Source organism: Hemitrygon akajei, chromosome 5, assembly GCF_048418815.1.
Source record: "Hemitrygon akajei chromosome 5, sHemAka1.3, whole genome shotgun sequence".
In the NCBI taxonomy this organism is placed as follows: Eukaryota; Metazoa; Chordata; class Chondrichthyes; order Myliobatiformes; family Dasyatidae; genus Hemitrygon; species Hemitrygon akajei.
This window is the reverse complement of record NC_133128.1, coordinates 42,806,905-42,826,487: the sequence shown is the minus strand read 5'-3', so window position 1 is coordinate 42,826,487 and position 19,583 is coordinate 42,806,905. Positions and strand designations below refer to the sequence as shown.

The 19,583-nt window shown below is 40.0% G+C and overlaps 1 protein-coding gene across 1 annotated transcript in view; it reads right to left on the bottom strand.

The window, feature by feature from the left end:
- The window catches only part of polq (polymerase (DNA directed), theta), a 90,091-nt gene that overhangs the window by 21,451 nt on the left and 49,057 nt on the right, over positions 1-19,583 (bottom strand). The window contains exons 18-23 of the mRNA XM_073045357.1: positions 16,134-18,658; positions 11,045-11,185; positions 10,602-10,807; positions 10,247-10,487; positions 9,445-9,638; positions 3,156-3,290 (exon numbers count right to left, since the gene is read on the bottom strand). Coding sequence (XP_072901458.1) covers positions 3,156-3,290; positions 9,445-9,638; positions 10,247-10,487; positions 10,602-10,807; positions 11,045-11,185; positions 16,134-18,658 — 3,442 coding nt within the window. The remainder of the gene's footprint in view (positions 1-3,155; positions 3,291-9,444; positions 9,639-10,246; positions 10,488-10,601; positions 10,808-11,044; positions 11,186-16,133; positions 18,659-19,583) is intronic.

Genomic DNA, 19,583 nt, shown 5'->3' with positions numbered 1-19,583 from the left:
TGATTTTATCCTGAATAACTTATCTTTTGACTCCCCTTACTTCTTACAAATCAAAGGTGTGCCCATCTTTTCATTGGCCTCATAGTTCAAAGTTCAAGTGTAATTATCATTCAACCAGACATGAAAACCCATGAATGCAGCCAAATCGGGGCCAAGGTGCAACACACAGAGTCACACATAACACAAAGTAGCACATGTATCGGTAAAATACAGTCACACGGAAAAAATAGTCCAAGACCCCGAGTCCATGAATGTTGCAGAACTCTGCAGTTGAACACAATATGGCTTGTTTTCTGCCAGACGAACACTAGGGGGCAGCACTGACTCCAGCTTGGACACCGCACCACACTGCCTCTAGTGGAGTGCTCTGACTCTCCCCAGGGCAGCCGTAAACAGGCAACACCGCAGCTTGAGACCTAGTCCTTGCTATGACCGAGGCCTCGCAGCTCTCCTGCTGTCCTACTGTAAATGAGTTAGTGAATCAAACTTACAGCATTCCACATTAACAACAGGATCCAACAGTGTCTTGCAATCACAAGAGACTACAGCATTTAAACCAGGCTCACAGTTCAGATGCGCACTTCCTTCAAGCACCAACACCGCCGATGCTTTCCTGACACAGGAAACAGCACAATCCACACGAAATCCAGCTCCTTCAGTTACTCCACCAATGAGCAACTCACTCATAGGGTAGACCTGCAGTACTTTGTTCTTAATGTCCAGCAGGTCTTGTGATCATAAAAATGTTTAAAAAGGGCAAGAACACCTTTGGGTGACCTCGTAGAAGCCACTGCGATCAAACACGCCGCCAACTTACTGGGGCAGTCCCTGTTCCTTCTCTGTTACGTCGAAGACTATATACTGCCTTCTGCACCCATGTGGAATTTGTCAATTTTGTCACCTTTGTCAGCTCAGGAAACAAACTATCCACTGACATTTATGACAAATCTACTGATTCCACCCGCCCAACAGCTACTTAGACCACACCTTTTCCCATCATCATTTATCATGACTTTCTCCCAATTTCTCCACCTCCATTCCATCACTCATCTTCATCCCCCTCCTGATTCCCTTCCACAACATTTCTATATGATTAAGGTCAAGACTTTGACTTGGCCATTCCAAAACATGAATTTTCTTATTTTTAAACCATTCTATTGTTGACTTACACTTGTCTTTCAGATCACTGTCTTGTTGCATTATCCAATTTCAATTAAGTTTCAGGTGATGGACTGCTACCCTGACATTCTCCTATAAAATGTCTTAATACAATTTTGAATTTTTTGTTCCCTCAACAATTGCAAGCTGTTCAGGCCCTGAGGCAGCAAAGCAGCTCCAAGCAATGATGCTCCTTCCACCATGCTTCACAGTTGGGATGAAGTTTTGGTATTGGTGTGCAGTGCCCTTTTTGCAAACTTGAGACATACAGCAATATTTTTTCTTTGGAGACCATGGTGTCCTTCCATGAACACTTTTCTTGTTCAGTGTTTTTCTTATAGTGGACACAGTTCTAGTGATTTTTGCAGGTCTTTTGCTGTTACCCTTGGGTTCTTTTTCACCTCTTTCCGCATTGCACATTGTACTCTTGGCGTGATCATTTCAGGATGCCCACTCCTAGGCAGAGTAGCAACAGTACTGAGTTCCCTCCATTTGTAAACAACTTTTCTTACTGTGAACTGATGAACACTCAGATCTTTAGAAATGCTTCTGTAGCCTTTTCCAGCTTCATGCATCTTTACAATTCTTCTTCTAAAGTCCTCTGGAAGTTGTTTTCATCAACGCATGGTTCACATAAACAGATCTTTCTTGAGCAGTGCAGGCTCTGTCAGTAACCTAACTTTGTGTGTCTTTTTTTTAATAGGGCAGGGCACCTCTACAACCCACGCCTCCAATCTCGACTCATTGATTGGAACACCTAACTCCAAATAGCTTTTGTAGAAAGCATTATCCCAAGTTCACACTTTTTTCAACAAATACATGGAATATTGGTTCATTTTTCTCAATAAGTAAATTAACAAGAGCAATGTTTTTATGTTATTTATTTAATTGGGTAATCCTTATCTAGTTGTAGCACTTGCAAGAAGATTGGATCACATTTTATGTCCTATTTATGCAAAAGTAGAGAAAATTTTACAGGGTTCACTAATTTTCTAGCACTACTGTATCTGCCCATCTGTCCAAATATCTTTGAAACACTGCTTATTAAATTATCATCTGCCACCTCCTCTGATACTCTTTCCATATACCCACCACACTTTTTGTGGAAAAACATGCCCCACAGTTCTCCTTTAAATATTTCCCCTGTCACTTTAAACCAGGGTCCTCTAGGTTTGGACTGCCCTAGGGAAAAGAAGTGACCACCCATCTAATAATTTTCTAAACCTCTATAAGATCTCCCTTCAGTCTCTTTCACTCAAACAAAATCAATCCCAGCATACACGAGGAAATCTGCAGATGCTGGAAATTCAAACAACAACACACACAAAATGCTGGTGGAACACAGCAGGCCAGGCAGCATCTATAGGGAGAAGCGCTGTCGACGTTTCGGGCCGAGACCCTTCGTTAGGACCCTCCTGCATTTTGTGTGTGTTGTTGTTTCAACCCCAGCATATCCAGTCTCAACTTATAACTCAAATCGTCCAGTCCGAGCAACATCCCCATGAACCTTTTCTGCCTCCTCTCCAGCTTCATCACAGCCTTGTTAGAATAAGGCAAAAACTGCACACAACATTCCAGATCTAGTCCCTCCAGTCTTGTGTAGATGTAACATGATGTCCCAGCTCCTGTACTCAGTGCCTTGTCCGTTGAAGGGACGCTTGTCATGTGCCTTCTTCACTACATAGTCTACCTGCGTCATTGCTTTCAGCAATCTATTGTACTTGTACTGAGATTGTTGTTGAGCGACACTCCCCATGGCTTAATTTCCCTTAATGCACCCCTTTGCACTTGTCTGAGCTAAGTTCCATCTACTATTCTTTAGCCCACTTTTATGTGTCCTTTCTGTTAAACGCTTCCTAATAAGGTATTCAGAACAGTTTCCACTACTTACACATTTCATCTTCCAAATATTCAGACTCCCATTTGCCAATCATTTCCTAGTTATTCTTTTCAGTAATCAAAATGCACCAAGATCAGAACAATGACTAGGCAATTACCTTATTGGTGCTGAATTGTTTGGACAGCCTGACACATCCTCCTAGTGGTGCAGTCCTCCTTGTAGAGCCAAGAGTCCTCTTACCTTTGGTGTTGGTATCTCCATTGGGAGGAAGTTTGAGCTCCAAAAACAGAACCTAGAACATTAAGTAAATCAGAGAACAGTCAAAATGTTAGGAGGTTTTAGAAGTGGACCACTGTACTTGTTTTAGAGTAAAGGTCAAACAACACAGAAAAGGACCTTTGGCTCACCTTGTCCATTGTGGCCATCGATATTTTTTGCATTTGCCCACATTAGGAGTATTCTGTCTATTCAAATGTAATAGATGGACTACACCCCAGATTTATCAAACATTGGTCAAACCACATATCAGTTAGCTTCAACTCTAAAATTGTTTCTTTATGATAGATGTATAGGGAGGACCCAATGTTGCTACTGAAGTAGTCTTTCTTGTTTCCAAAAACTTATCATTCTAGACTTTACCAACTGAAATGCTCATCTTTGAAGTAACTACGTTACCACATATTCTTAATGACTTACGGTACATCTTTATACTTCAACATTCCATGGATCATAAAATCAAGACCTTACGCTGTACTTTATCTCTTTAACGACCACACTTGTTCATTACAAGAAGGTGAATGGGCAACTCCATTCCAAGCAATAAGTTCTGTTTATTTTAGCTCTCTCATTACATGGGGTGAGGTGAGAGTGATTGTCCAACAATGTTAGAACAAATTTGGCACTGAAGAACTGAAAGAAAACAAGTTAGTAAGAGTAAGGAACAGATCTTTCACTGACTAGGGTCCTGCCTACAAATTGTTCTTGAAGGGTATCAGTATCAGTGACAAGAGTTTCTCAAGACAGTGTTTTAAGAACGGCCGTCTGCAGTTCCCTCAGCAATGATGTTCATTCCATCATAAGGATGTTTCTTGCTGACTGCTGCTACACAGATAACACCATGGTTTTTCATGTACTAAAACTAGAAAGTGTTCAGCTTGAACTACTGATTGAAATTATCGTGCCAGGAACGTGGCAGGTAATAGCCATCTCCAAAAATAAACTCCAACTACATCCTCTTGATATTTGACTGTATTAAAATCAGTAAACCCCATCTGGAGACATCAAAGCCTGTCTGAAGCTGGGCTTCCTATGATGAGCATCTCATCTCTTGATTTCCAAAAGCAATTTCAAAATATAGTTCAGCAACTTGCAAGGAGCTCCTAAATCCAAAGACAGCAGCAGCATCAATCATGGCTAAATTTATTTAACAGTCCAACCGTGCATGATCATTTAGTCAAAATATATCAAAAATTGTTAAGTTCAAAGCAGAGAAATACAAAACTTCACAAAAGCCTGGATTTAGACATCACTACTTGCTATGCTATAGGAAAGAAACCCAAATAAAAATTGGTAAACCTGTTCAAAAGTAAAATGACACAGGTTCAATGGGAGGTTCAAAACAGAACAATGTGACATAGAACCAGTTTAAACACCCAAGGGCACAGCATCCATTTACTAATGAATTATTGCTGATTAAAGGTGTAAGGAGCAATCATTATCGGTGCGTGCCATTTCGTATGACATAGGCGATCATGGGCCCGTGATTGGTCTTGGCAAAGGAGCAATACAAAATTTAAAAAGATATCCAGGAAAGGTAAAATCTACACAGACACACAAGAGATTCTGCAGATGCTGGAAACCTGCAGCAACACACAAAATGCTGGAGGAACTCAGCAAGTCAGACAGCATCTATGAAGGGGAATAAACAGTCGATGTTTTGGGCCAAGGGTCTCAGCCCAAACTGTTGTCTGTTTATTTCCCTCCAAAATTCAACACAGAGCCTGGCAAATGGCAGGAGTCAAAAGTAAAAGTGAAAAAACAAAATCTCAAAAGAATTTCAAAACTAGCATCAAATAGGAAAGTAAGCGAGTTTATGAACAATAAAAATCACTCTGATAAAAGTAACTTTGTATCAGTATTTAGAGAGATCAAGAGACTAAAGTGCCAGGATACTTGATCAGGGTCAAAGATAATAAAATAACCAAGAAAATTCCTTTCAGTCAGAACATTTTGCAGGTCACTAATGAGTGAAGTACAGTTGTCCTAGTGCCCAAAAGGTGATGGGAAGTAACCTAAATACTGTAGACATAAATTGCTTTTTTAAATTATTCTCACGGATACATCAATTGGAACTTGCCTGGAATTCAAAAATCAAAAGGGAAATTTAAAGTTTTCAAGACACATTTGAAAGTAAATATGTAAAAAGATAGGTCTGATCCGTAGGTTAAGATTTTAAACTGGAGAAAGGCCAATTTTGATGGTAATAGAAATGATCAGGCAAGAGTGGATTGGAACAGGTTGTTTTCTAGCAAAGGCGCACTTAGGAAGTGGGAGGCCTTCAAAAATGAAATTTTGAGGGTGCAAAGCTTATATATGCCTGTCAGAATAAAAGGTAAAGATAAGTGTAGGGAACCTTGGTTTTTAAGAGATACTGAGGCCCTGGAGAAGAGGGGGAAAAAAATCATAGCAAGGAGGAATAAATGAAGAGCTTATGGAGTTCAAAAAATGCAAGAGAACATGTCAGAATGTAATCAGGAGGGTTAAAAGAAGGCATGAAGTTGCTCTAGTAGACAAGGTGAAGGAGAATCCCAAGGGATTCTACAGAAATGTTCAGAGCAAAAGGATTGCAAGGGACAAAATTGGTCTTTTCGAAGACCAGAATGGTAATCCATGTGTGAAGCCGGAACAGATGGGGGAGATCTCAAATGAATTCTTTGCATCTGTATTTACTCAGGAGATGGACACAGAGTCTATAGAAATGAGGCAAGGCGGCATCAACTTCATAGACCTTGTACTGATTACAGAGGAGGAGGTGTTTGCTATCCTATGGCAAATCAGAGTGGATAAATCCCCAGGGCCTGACAAACTGTTCCCTTGGACCCTACGGGAGGCAAGTGCAGAAATTGCTGGGCTTAGCAGAGATAATTAAAAGATCTTTAGTGACAAGAGAGATACCTAAATGGAGGACAGCCAATGTTCTACCACTATTTAAAAGCTGCTGTAAATATAAACCAGGAAATTATAGGCGGGTGAGTCTAACATCAGTTGTGGGAGAGTTACTGGAAGGCACCCTAAGGGACCAGAGGTGTAAGGATAGTCAGCAGGGCTTCGTGCATGGTCGGTCATGTCTGACTAATCTGATCGTTTTTCAAGGAAGTCACCAGGAAAGTGGATGAAGGCAAGGCAGTGGATGTTGTCTACATGGACTTTAGTACGGAATTTGACAAGGTCACGCATAGAAGGCTGGTCAAGAAGTTTCAGTTGCTTGTCATTCAGGATGAGGTAGTGAATTGGATAAGACATTGGTTTTGTGGAAGAAGCCAGAGATGGTAGTAGATGGCTGCCTCTCTGGAGGCCGGTGACTAGTGGTGTGCTGCAGAGATCGGTGCTGGGTCCTTCGTTGTTTGTCATCTATATCAGACTGGGATGATAATGTGGTTAACTGATCAACAAGTTTGCAGATGACACCAAGATTAGGGGTATAGCGGACAGTGAGGAAGCTTGCAGAGGGATCTGCATCAGCTGGAGAAATGGGCTGAAAAATGGCAGATGACATTTAATGCAGACAAGTGCAAGCCTTTTGCACTTGAGTAGGACTAACGAATGAACGGTACAACACTGAGGTGTGTGGTAGGACAAAGGGATCTGGGAATATACGTCCATAATTCATTTAAACTGGCATCAGAGTTAGATAGGGTCATAAAGAAGCTTTTGGCACTTAGGCCTACATAGATCAATGTACTGAGTACAGGAGATGGGATGTTATGTTGAAATTGTACAAGGTGCTGGTGAGGCCCAATCTGGAGTATTGTCTACAGTTTTGGTCACCTATCTATGGGAAAGATGTGAACAAGTTTGAAAGAATACGCAGAAAATTTACAAAGATGTTGCCAGGTCTGGAGAACATGTGTAAGGAAAGATTGAATAGGGTAGGACTGCATTATTTAGAACATAAAAGATTGAGAAGAGATTTGATAGAGGTATATAAAGTTATGTAGGGTTATAGATAGAGTAAATGCAAGTAGGCTTTTTCCACTGAGGTTGGGCAGGAATACAACCAGAGGTCATGGGTTAATGGTGACATGTGAGAAATGTGCAATGTTGCAACTGTAGTTAGACCTCACTTGAAGTATTATGATCAGTGCTAGATGTGAAAGCTTTAGAGAGGGTGCAGTAGAGATTTACCAAGATGCTGCCTGGATTAGAGAACATGTCATGTGTGGAAAGGTAAAGCAAGCTTGGGCTTCTCTCTTAAGAGTGAAGGAGGATGAGAGGTGCGTAACAAGATAAAATCTTATGACATTACAGGAAAGATATTGGCATGGATAGCGTATTGGCTGACAGGCAAGGGGCAGTGAGTGGGAATAAGAGGGGCCTTAACTGGTTGGCTGCCAGTGACTAGTGGTGTTCCTCAGGGGTCAGTACTGGGGCCACTGCTTTTCACATTGTTTGTCAATGATTTGGATAATGGAATTGATAGTTTTGTGGCAAAGTTTGCGAATGATATGAAAATAGGTGGAGGGGTAGGTAGTGCCAAGGAAGCAATATGACTGCAGCAGGACTTAAGACAAATTAGAAGAATGGGCAAAAAAGTGGCAGATGGAATACAGCATTGGGAAATGTATGATAATATATTTTGGTAAAAGGAACAATAGTGTGGACTATTATCTAAATGGGGAGAAAATTCAAACATTAGAGGTTAATTTACAGGTTGAGTCTGTGGTAATGAAAGCAAATGCAATGTTGGCATTTATTTCAAGGGGAATAAAATATAAAAACAAGGAGATAATGTTGAGCCTTTATAAGACACTAGTCAGACTGCACTTAGAGTACTGTCAACAGTTTTGGGCCTCGTAACTCAGGAAGGATGTGTTGTCATTGGAGAGTCCAGAGGTTCACGAGGATGATTCTGGGAATGAAGGGGTTAACATATGAGGAGCGTTTGGCAGCTTTGGGCCTGTATTCACTGGAATTTAGAAGAATGCGGGGGGTCTCTTTGAAACCTACCAAAAGTTGAAAGAACTAGATAGGGTGGATGTGGAGAGGATGTTTCCTCTGGTGGGGGCATCCAGAACTAGAGGGCACAGCCTCAAAATTGAGGGGTGACCCTTTAGAACAGAAGTAAAGAGGAATGTTTTTTCAGCCAGAGAGTAGCAAATCTGTGGAATGCTCTGCCACAGACTGCGATGGAGGCCAAGCCCGTGGGTATATTTAAGGCGGAAGTTGATTGTTTCCTGATCTGTCAGGGCATCAAAGGATATGACAAGGCGGCAGGTGTATGGGTTTGAGTGGGATCCGGGATCAAATGATGGAATGGTGGAGCAGACTCGAAGGGCTGAATGGCCTAATTCTGCTCCTATGTCTTATGGACTTGATAGAGGTGTACAAGATGATAAAAAGCATAGTTGGAGTGGACAGCCAGACCCTTTTTCCCCAGGGTGCTATGCTTAATATAAGAAGGCATAATTTTAAGGTGTTTGGAGGAAAGTATGGTGGGGTGATGTCAGAGAAAAGTTTTTTTAAAAATACGTACACAGAGTGTGGTAAGAGCATGAAAAGCACTGCCAGGGACGGTGGTGTCGACAAATACATTAGGAATACTTAACAGACTCCTTAGACTGTCATAAGGATGAAAGAAAAATGGAGGACTTGTGAGGGAGAAGGGTTAGATGAATCTCAGGGTAGGTAAAAAGTCAGTTCATCATCATGGGCCAAAGAGCCTGTACTTTGCTCTGTTGTTCTATGTTCAATGTTCTATTAGCCACTATTTCACTGAATGGTTGAAAATGGTTAGTTTCGGTCCAGAAAATGGCTAAATTTAAAGATCTAAATATCTTTACCTGTTCCCACATGTTCTTTACCATACCCTCAGCTGGAAGTATACATCCAATGCTTGATTGTCAGTGATTGAAAATCCTGAAATTTCCTACCTAGTAGCATATTCAACACAAAGGTTACAGGAATTCCTCAAAATTCCTCAACAGCAGGGCAGCAAATCTAATCTTTCCTTCAATATTCAGTTTCAACAGAGATATGAAAGCAAACTTTTTTTGCCTAAAGCATTGGGACGTAAACCTAATGCTAAAAAAATCGTAGCATTTGAATAATTAGCCTACAGCCAATACGGAAAAAATAGTCAGTCTGAAATGATAACATTTTAAGTGAGAAGGTTTAAAACTCAATCCGAGTCAAATAGAGAAGTCTGTAGATACATGTTACAATCTTACCTTTGCAATGTCATCTGGACAGGTCAGAGAGAAACTGTGTCCCACTAGCCGATAAGCTTGTTCTTCAATGTCTGCAAGTTTAGCCTGCATTATGTATTTCTGGCTCTCACACTCAGCAGTACTGAATCCTATCCCGTTCATCTCCAGCAATGCCAGACAATATTGGGTCTTCATTTCAACATTGCAAAACACGTCTGTAACAGAGTAGAGAAAGTAACATGTCAGTAAAGCCTAACACTGGGGGGAGGGGATGGGAGCTCCTTCCTCACCTAGCTGCAATCCCCTCCCCACCACTTCCACAAGTGTTTATTGATGGAATTGCCTACACTCTGGTGGGAAAGTGACGAGGGGCAGATCTCATGTAGATTTTGATTTTTAATTTAAAAAATTAAAAAATCATTGTTAAAAAGAATGACTAATACATCATTTGCATTTAGATCATGAAGAATTCAAATGAAATCTTTGAATATTTTGTATTGCACAGACACAAGACATCCAGCGTCAACAAATATACACTCATGCCTATAGAATGCAAATGGACCAGCTTAGATGTGAATCTTAGTCAGCATGGGACCAGTTGAGTGAAGGACTCATTTCCATGCTGTATGACTCTATGATCATTGCACATATAGAGTGCAGATCTCATTCAGACAAATTTTTATCCCGTGCCTTTCAGGTTGTTCAAATCCATCCTAAACAAACCCTATCCATCCTAAAGGATACATGTAAAAAAACTAAGATGCACAATAACTCAAATCATCTATCTACCGGTTTATATTTGCAACAAAACCTGCAGATCTACCTTGCAGATTTTCTTTCTGAAGTAGAATATTAAGTTGATTCATTACATTAAAGACCAACACAGACTCGATGGAGGCTCTGTGACGGCCTGAGACATCTGCTTGTACATCCAGCCCAAGACTCTGAATGCCTTGACTTGTTTTCACTCCTTCTAACAATGCAAGTTGCTGGGGGAGAAAGTTGGTCACCATGTTATGAAGGGTCCTCTCTTTGGAACCAGGATCCAGCAGCCAACATGCAACCTAAACACAACACAAATTTACCACAAGTTTTTTTTTCCAAAATGGCAAGCAATAGTTCAAGTTTAAGTAATTCCTCAAAAGTGACTCAGGGTTTCAGCAAAATGCAATTACTACCTTTGGATCTTCATAATTGCCTTCCATGGAGATGCTGCAGGCATGAAGGAGAATCTTATAGTGTTGCTTAAAGTCATACATAATAACTGAACGTCGTTCTTCAGTAACTCCACCTTGCTCCAAGCATGAACGTACGTGGAGAAGCCGCTCTTTCACAGAGAGATCAGGGTCTAGAGGTGGAGGAGCCAAACTGTTGCTTAAGTCTCCTTTAAAAATATAAAATGAGTTAAAGATGGGCAATAACCGCAAATATTTCCCACAGGAAGTTGCATGACAACAAATATGTTAAATATAAATACGTTTGTGCACATGATCATAAGTTACATTCAAGTCCTCCACCTAATTCAGTTAAAGTTGTTTGCTGAGGGAGATGAAACTCCAAACAGTTAGTTCAGAAGGATGGATCTTTGGGTCTGATATTCACAGAATTAAGCTTTTCTTACCAGTGCTTTGCTGACCATCCTGAAAGGAGATGTAATAAGCATCCTTCCCTCCCCAAGATACACACAATCCAATCAATATAAGGTCTTTGTGACTGCTCACTTCTAAGCCATTGGCTTTGGCTTGGATCTTTGTAGTCTGGGCTAGAAAATAGATGAAGGGATTAGAAAAGTCAAATAAATAAACTTCCACCCATAAGAACATACTTAATTCTCAAAAATAAAATACCAGAGTTAACGTTTTACTCCAAATAGAAAACAACCAGAGTTTGCATGGTTGGTTGAGAGTTTAAGGACAGCTGACATTTGCAATCAAGAGTTGAATCTGTTTCACATTTGCAAATCCTTCTCCAAATAAAACACTAGATTTCAAACCTTTTTTTAAAATTACTCAGGGGTAAATTGTGTGAGGATTTGGACACAAGCCCAACATAACATCAGCTTAGATATGCAGAGAGGTGAAACCCATCTGGCAAAAGGATCTGAATTTGAGTGAGTTGGGTTAACGGATTCTAGTCCCCACAAAACAAACTTAAATTTGCCACTATGTTGGCATTCTATGGGTAACCATGGTTGTCACAGGATGAGAAAAATAAGGAAATGTCATGTTTTCCCAAAAAATACTCATCATCTTTAACTGCCAATTACTGGAAAGGCCTTTGTTTATTACCCATCCCAAGTTGTTTGAAAAGATTGCAGTAACCCACACCTTGAACTACTGCAGTCCTTCTGAAGAAGATACTTCTTAAATGCAATTAGGAAGTATCAGATTTGGTCCCAGCAACAATGAATAAACAGCAAAATATTTCTATGTCAGGATGTTGTGTAACTTTGAAAGTATGTAAGAGTCAACCACGTTGGTCAATCTGAAGTTACATAAATACCAAAATCACCAAGGATCGTAAATTTCCTCCCTTGAAACCACTGCTGAACTTGATGATATATGTAATTTCATTGTTAGAAATTACTCACTTTTGTTTAATTCCAGACTATCAATTGAATTTAATTTACACAACTGGGAATTGAACTCTGGCTCCAGACCATTCGTTCAACTCTCTGCATTAACTGCTGGGTAATTTAGATGCTACTTCACCAACATATCTCTTTAGTGGATGCTCTTTTAAGGTTAGGTGTTGTGTAATAACCCAGATCTTATTAGGGAGTTTAATGTAAAGGAACCCTTAGGAGGCAGTGATCACAATATGATTGAATTCATACTGCAATTTGAGAGGGAGAAGCATAAATCACATCTGTCAGTATTGCAATGGAATAAAGGGAATTACTGAGGCATGAGAGAGGACTTTGCCCAGGTGGATTGGAGGAGGATACTGGCAGGGATGACGGCAGAGCAGAGATAACTGAAGTTTCTGGGAATAGTTCACAAGGTGCAGGATAGAAATGTCCTACAGAAGAAGTTGTCCTCAAATGGCAACTCTGACTGACAAAGGAAGTTAAAGGCTGCATAAAAGCTAAGGAAAGGACATATAAGGTAGCAAAAGTGAGTGAGAAATTGGATGATTGAGAAGCTTTGTAAATCCAACAAAAGGCAATTTAAAAAGCTATAAAAAGGGAAAAGATGGAATATGAGGGCAATCTGGTCAATGATATAAAGCAGGAAAGTTGAAGCTTTTTTCAGTTATATAAAGAGTGAAAAGGAGGTGAAAGTTGATATTGGACCACTGGAAAATTATGCTGGTGAGGTAGTAATGGGAGACAAAGAAATACAGATGAATTTAAAGGGTACTTTGCATCAGTCTTCACTGTGGAAGATACTAGTAGTGTGCCAGAGGTCCATGAGTGTCAGGGAGCAAGAGTGAGTGCCATTTCTATTACAAAGGAAAAAGTCCTAGGCAAACTCAAAGGTCTTAAGGTGGATGTCACCTAGACCATATGGACCACATCCCAGAGTCTGAGAGAGGTTGCTGAAGATATAATGGATGCATTGATCATGAGCTTTCAAGAATCTGTTGATTCTGGCAGGTCCCAGAGGACTGGAAGATTGCAAATGTCACTCCACTCCTTAAAAAGGGAGGAAGGCAACAGAAAGAAAATTGTAGGCCAGTTAGCCTAACCTCAATGATTGGGAAAGTGTTGGAGTCTATTATTAAGGATGAGGTTTCAGGGTGCTTGGAAACTGATGATAAAATAATTCAAAGTCAACATGGTTTCTTGTATGACAAATCTGTTGGAGTTCTTCGAGGAAGTAACAAGCAGGGTGGACAAAGGAGAGGCAGTGGATGTCATTTACTTGGATTTTCAGAAGGCATTTGATAAGGTGCCACACATGAGACTGCTTAACAAATAAAATTCTGTGACATTACAGGAAAGATACAGGCTTGGACATGGAATGGCTGACAGGCGGGAGTCAGTTTGTGGGAATAAAAGGGTCTTTTCTGGTTGGCTGCCAGGGACTAATGGGGTTCCTCAAGGGTCAGTATTGGGACTGCTACTTTTCAAATAGTTTGTCAATGATTTGGATAATGGAAATGATGGCTTTGTGGCAAAGTTTGCAGATGATATGAAGATAGGTGGCGGGGTAGGTAGTGCTGAGGAAGCAATGCAATTGCAGCAGGACTTAAGACAAATTAGAAGAACAGGCAAAAAAGTGGCAGATAGAATACAGTATTGGGAAATACATGATAATGTATTTTGGTGTAAGGAACAATAGTGCAGACCATTATCTAAATCGGGAGAAGATTTAAATATCAGAGGTGAAGAGGGACTTAGGACTCCTCGTGAAAGACTCACAGAAGGTTAATTTACAGGTTGAGTCTGTAGTAAAGAAGGCAAATGCAATGTTGGCATTTATTTCAAGGGGAATAGAATTTAAAAGCAAGGAGATAACGCTGAGGGCTTTGTAAGTCAGGCCGCACTTGGAGTATTGTCAAGTTTTCGGCCCTATATCTCAGAAAGGATGCGTTGTCATTGGAGAGTCCAGAGGAGGTTCTCAAGGATGATTCTGGGAACAAAGGGGTTACCATATAGAGGTGCTAGAATGTTTGTAAACCCTATTGAATTTTCTCTATTTCTGCATAAATATGACCTAAAATGTGATCAGATCTCCACACAAGTCTTAAAATTAGATAAAGGGAACCCAAATAAATAACTAACACAAAAACACATTATTCCTGTTCATTTATTTATTGAGAAAAATGATCCAATATTACATGGATTTGTTGGAAAAACTATGTGAACCTTTACTTTCAGTAACTGGTGTGACTCCCTTGTCCAGCAATAACTTCAACCAAACATTTCCAGTAATGGTTGATCAGTCCTGCACATCGGCTTGGGGCAACTTTAGGACATTTCTCTTTGCAAAACTGCTTCAACTCTAGGATGTTGGTGGGCTTCCTTGCATGAACCGCTTGCTTCAGGTGCTTCCACAACACTTCTATAGGTTTAAGGTCAGGGCTTTGACTCAGGCATTCCAAAACATGAATTATTTCTTTTTAAACCATTCTGCTGTTGATTTACTCTTGTGTTTCGGATCATTGTCTTATTGTATTATCAAACTTCTATTAAGCTTCATGTGACAGACTGTTAACCCTGACGTGTACTGGTTAGGCACGGGAGTATGTTCAGCCAGAGACTCATTCCACCGAGATGCAACTGAGCATCATAGGAAATCATTCCTGCCTGTGACCATCAAACTTTACAACTCTTCCCTCGGAGTGTCAGACACCCTGAGCCAATAGGCTGGTCCTGGACTTATTTCCACTTGGAATAATTTACTTATTATGTAATTATTTATGGTTTTATATTGCTATATTTCTTCACTATTCTTGGTTGGTGCCACTGTAATGAAACCCAATTTCCCTCAGGATCAATAAAGTATGTCTGTCTGTCTGTGATACAATTTTGAATTCATTGTTCCCTTAACAATTGCAAGCTGTCCACCCCTGAGGTGGCAAAGCAGCCCCAAACCATAATGCTCCTTCCACCATGTTTCACAGTTGAGATGAAGTTTTGGCGTTGGTGTGCAGTGCCCTTTTTCCTCCAAACATAGCAATGTTTTGAGGAAACAGGTTCTACTTTTGTCTCACTTGTCCACAGAACAGAAGCATTGTAGAGTATCCAGGTGGTTTTTTTTGCAAACTTCTGATTTTTTTTTTTGGAGAGCAGTGGTTTCCTCCATGGTGTCCTTCATGAACACCATTCTTGTTCAGTATTTTTCTTATAGTGGACACATTTCCAACAAATATTTGTAATATTGGATCATTTTTCTCAATAAATAAATGAACAAGTGTAATGTTTATGTGTTATTTATTTAATTGGGTTCTCTTTATCTTGTTTTAGGAATAACATGAAGATCTGATCACATTTTAGATCATATTTATGCAGTAATAGAGAAAATTCTACAGAGTTCATAAACTTTCAAGCACCACTGTATGAGGAGCATTTGGCAGCTTTGGGTCTGTACTCACTGGAGTTTAGAAGAATGTTGGGGGGGGGGGAGAATCTCATTGAAACCTACTGCGCATTGAAAGAACTAGATAAGGTGGATGTGGAGAGGATGTTTTCTTTGGTGGTGGTATTCAGAACTGGAGGGCACAGCCTCAAAATTGAGGGGCAACCCTTTAGGACAGCGGTAAGGAGGGATTTTTTAGCCAGAGAGTAGTAAATCTGTGGAATGCTCTGCCACAGAATGCGGTGGAGGCCAAATCTGTGCATATATTTAGCTGGAAGTTGATTGTTTCCTGATCGGTCAGGGCATCAAAGGACATGGTGAGAAGGCAGGTATATGGGATTAGTGGAATCCGGGATCAGCCATGATGGAATGGCGGACCTGGCTCGATGGACTGAATGGTCTAATTCTGCTCCTATGTCTTATATTCAGGGCATGATTGCATAAAAAGTATTCACTTGGAATCCAGAACAGGGTCCCTTCCAACCAGAGAAATTAGTAGTTTTTCAACAAAGCCATCCCAGCAGAAGTCAAAAATTTTATATAGACAGAGACATGACACACAATTGATTTAAATTTAATACAAAATAAATTATACTATTAATTCAGGCTATAGATATCAACTAAGCTACCCTCTACTATAGAGTATAATGGCACATGCACAACTTCCTTTGAAGCTTTACCAACCTTGTTTGAATCTTCCACCAATCTCTGAGCGAGGTGACAGAACGCACTCCTTTTTCTCACATGCAGCAGCTAGTGCAAATCTTTGTTTACTTTTCCATTCCTTTATGAATGTCTGGAAAAGAACTCGGCTACTCGCCACATCAATAATGGTGAATGCCTCTGCACTGCAGGGCCTGGCTGGGGATGCTAAATTGTCTTGAGACAGTTGAAGTAAAAACTCTTCATCAATGAAAGAACCTTGAGAATCAGCATTACAATTTACCACATAACTACAGTCAACATGATGAGATGGAGAAATTTCTGTTTCTGCTTTTTCAAAAACAGGATTTTGAGTCAAGCAAATAGGGGTAATTTTAGTCAACGATTGCTTTTTACACTTGTCTCCTGATTTTTCATTTGTCACAGCAGTCAATGCTATTTTGATTTTTGGAGTCACAGGTTCATTGGGAGGTGTTGGAGGAACTTCATTCCGACTATCCGACCTAGATTCTGGTTGTTCATCCAATTCCAAAACTGGGGACTGGTTAAAAGCATCCAATTTCTTGTTGTGATTTAATGCCACCTGATTAAGGGTTTTCACTGTTTGATCCAACACCAGAGCATGCTGTTGGTCTGGAGCATCAGAGCTTTCCTTTGCATGGTTCTGAATGCCATCAAATTTTGTATGCGGCCCAAAACAGTGATCATTCTTCAGGTCTGCTTCTTCTCTGTTGGTTTGGTCATTTGAACCTGAGCCTCTCAGACCTGGGGAAGCTGGTGGTTGATTTAATATATCTTTCATCTCTGAATTTAGCTCAAGTGAAGTGTCTGACCACATCCAGGTATTGCTATCCGGCATCTTATTTTCCCCCAGCTGTACAGACAATTCCTTAGTTAATATGCTTTCCTTTGACTTGTTCTTTATCTGATCATTCACCCATTTTTCATCTTGTAGTCTAACACAATCAGCAATATCAGAGGTACTCCCATCTGGATTAAGGACATGCAACTCCTTCGAGGTATTTGGGCTAAAATCTTTAAAGTCTGAGGGATTAAAGGACAAATCAGTCCAATGCAAACTTCCCTCAGAAGTGTGCATATCATTTTGATCTTGAATTCCATCTTCTTCAAACAGACTAAATGAAGTGTGCCTGTCTGCTTTATGTGTAAGCTCTTGTCCTGGTTGAAATTCCAGTTCATTCATGTCATCATATGGGGGAGGTTCGGTGAAACTATCAAATAGACTGTCACTCATGTTCAGTGTCTTCTCATTATCAGTCATGGAATGGCCAAGAAGTTCTTGAAAATTGAGTTTTACACCACTGGGACCTGAATTATTCTCTGCACCGTTAACTATTTGAACAGCTTGGACAGGTTCTTCAGAAGATGGTGTCTTATAATCTAGTATGAAGTTCTCTAATTGAGTATCTATTAAAGATAAATCATTGGCTTTCAGTACAGGGTGAACTATTTGAGAGGATGGAGCTAGAACACTTTTGGGAGATACCATTATGGATTTCACCATATTAGAAGACACTTCCTTTCCAGCTGTGGTGTTAGAATGTGTTAAATGTAGAGTTTTCTGTCTTGCAACAGGCTTGTTTTTAACTATCTCATTTTCATTTGTAGTGTCACTATCAGACAGGTCTGTTTTTGCTTCAGTATTAACTAAGTGCTCATCTATTTCTGTCACATTTTGGACTTGCACTCTGCATTCAGCTTCTTGTGGGCATTTAAATGGAGCCAACACTACAGCAGCACGTTCTATAATCCTTTCGATTTGTGAATCCAATTGAAAACTCTCATCAAACCCCCCTGTCAGAGAACTCCGTTGAGATGACTTGAAGCCAACAACATTTGAATTGTCTGGTTTATTCTCATTAACAATGCATTCTCCATTCTTTAGATTTCTTGAGTCATTCTCCAGCTGTATTTGGTGCGAAGTTTGAACTGCATTTTCTGCAAAAGTCTTTTCTTCATGGTTCACATCATTACTTTTGTCCAGAACACAGTCCCTCACAATGATATTTCTTTCAACTATGTCACTCTGAACATGTTGTTTGACATTTGATTGATCCATACTGGTTGCCCTACAATTCCCATCAACTACAGTACAAGTATTTTCTTTGGAAAGGTTATATGGCAGCTGCTTGTTGGTAATTCCCCTGTTGGAAATGAGGCTTTCTGTATTCTTCTCACAAGTTATTTCAGATTTACCAGCAATGCATTCCAAAGGTTCAGAAAATGGAACTTCCATAGGTCCGAGACTCTTCTCAACTGACTCAATTTTTTGACCTGCAAGGGCAGCATCATCGTGCTCCTGATTGCTTTCAGCATCCTCTTGCTTTTTAGAATTCAACAGCTGCTCGAAGTTCCACTCAATACCCATTGAAGCCAAATCTTTTTGAAGATGACTCCTGGCCTCCTGGACAATCAACACTGCAGCTTCTTTCTCAGATAGGCCTTTCCTTCCAGTCACCCATATACAACGTGTCTTCCTGCGCTCTTGAGCTTCATTCTCTGTCTCATCCACCGCTCTCCTAGAACTGATGAAAGAGGAGATGTTTTACTGATTAACTTCTGCTCAAGCTCATAGTTTGTTTTTTAAAGCAAAGGGTATTTATTTTGTTGGTAGCATGGGAAGAGGATTATTGCAAGTTTTATTTTTGAAATGAGGAAAGCTGATTCATAAGAATATTCTGCCTGTCGTACTTCAGCTGGGAGAAAACTAATACATTTAACTTTGGAATTAAACCATAAAGGTTATTATTTCAATTATTCATTTCAGTGAAGCTACTGGTTTTCATCAGTGAGTTCAGATAGGGAGAAGCAAGAATCTTAATCACAATGGGAAGTAGAATAAGAGGAAGTGGAGTGACAAGGCATTCAAACTTCTCGTTAATGTTCAGTGATCAGGTTCATTCTTCAATAAAACATCACACTGCTCAAGTACGGCAGAAGTTGTATGAAATAAGGAATACATTCCAGAAAGATCAAACAACAAAAACTTCCGGAAATAAAACAAGAAAAAGGAAATCAGACCCACCTTCAAATTGTAAAAAGGTAAAAAGAATCATTTTCAGTTTTAACAAATTCAGTTTTACACTGATTCTCGTTTATAAATGTAATGAGGAAAATTCATCATTTATAAAGCAGGGAAGTTTTGAAGTGAGAACCAATAAAAAGAATATTCTTAAAGTAGTCAGAGCTGATAGCACAAGTTTATAGGAGCATGACTTACAAAAGATGAGTGTACAGGTACAGTGAGTAATTAGGAAAGCTGACAGATTGACATTGCTTTTTTGTTAGAGGAAATCAAAGTCAAAAGTAGGAAGGCTGTACTCTAGTTCCAGAGGACGTGTAGAGTATTGCCAAGCCCAGGGGGCTGGCTCAGTGCACTCAAACCAATGTTCTATCAAGTTTGGGTCTTTCCTCTGCAACTGTGGGGTACCAGATGGAAGGAGGGCAGGT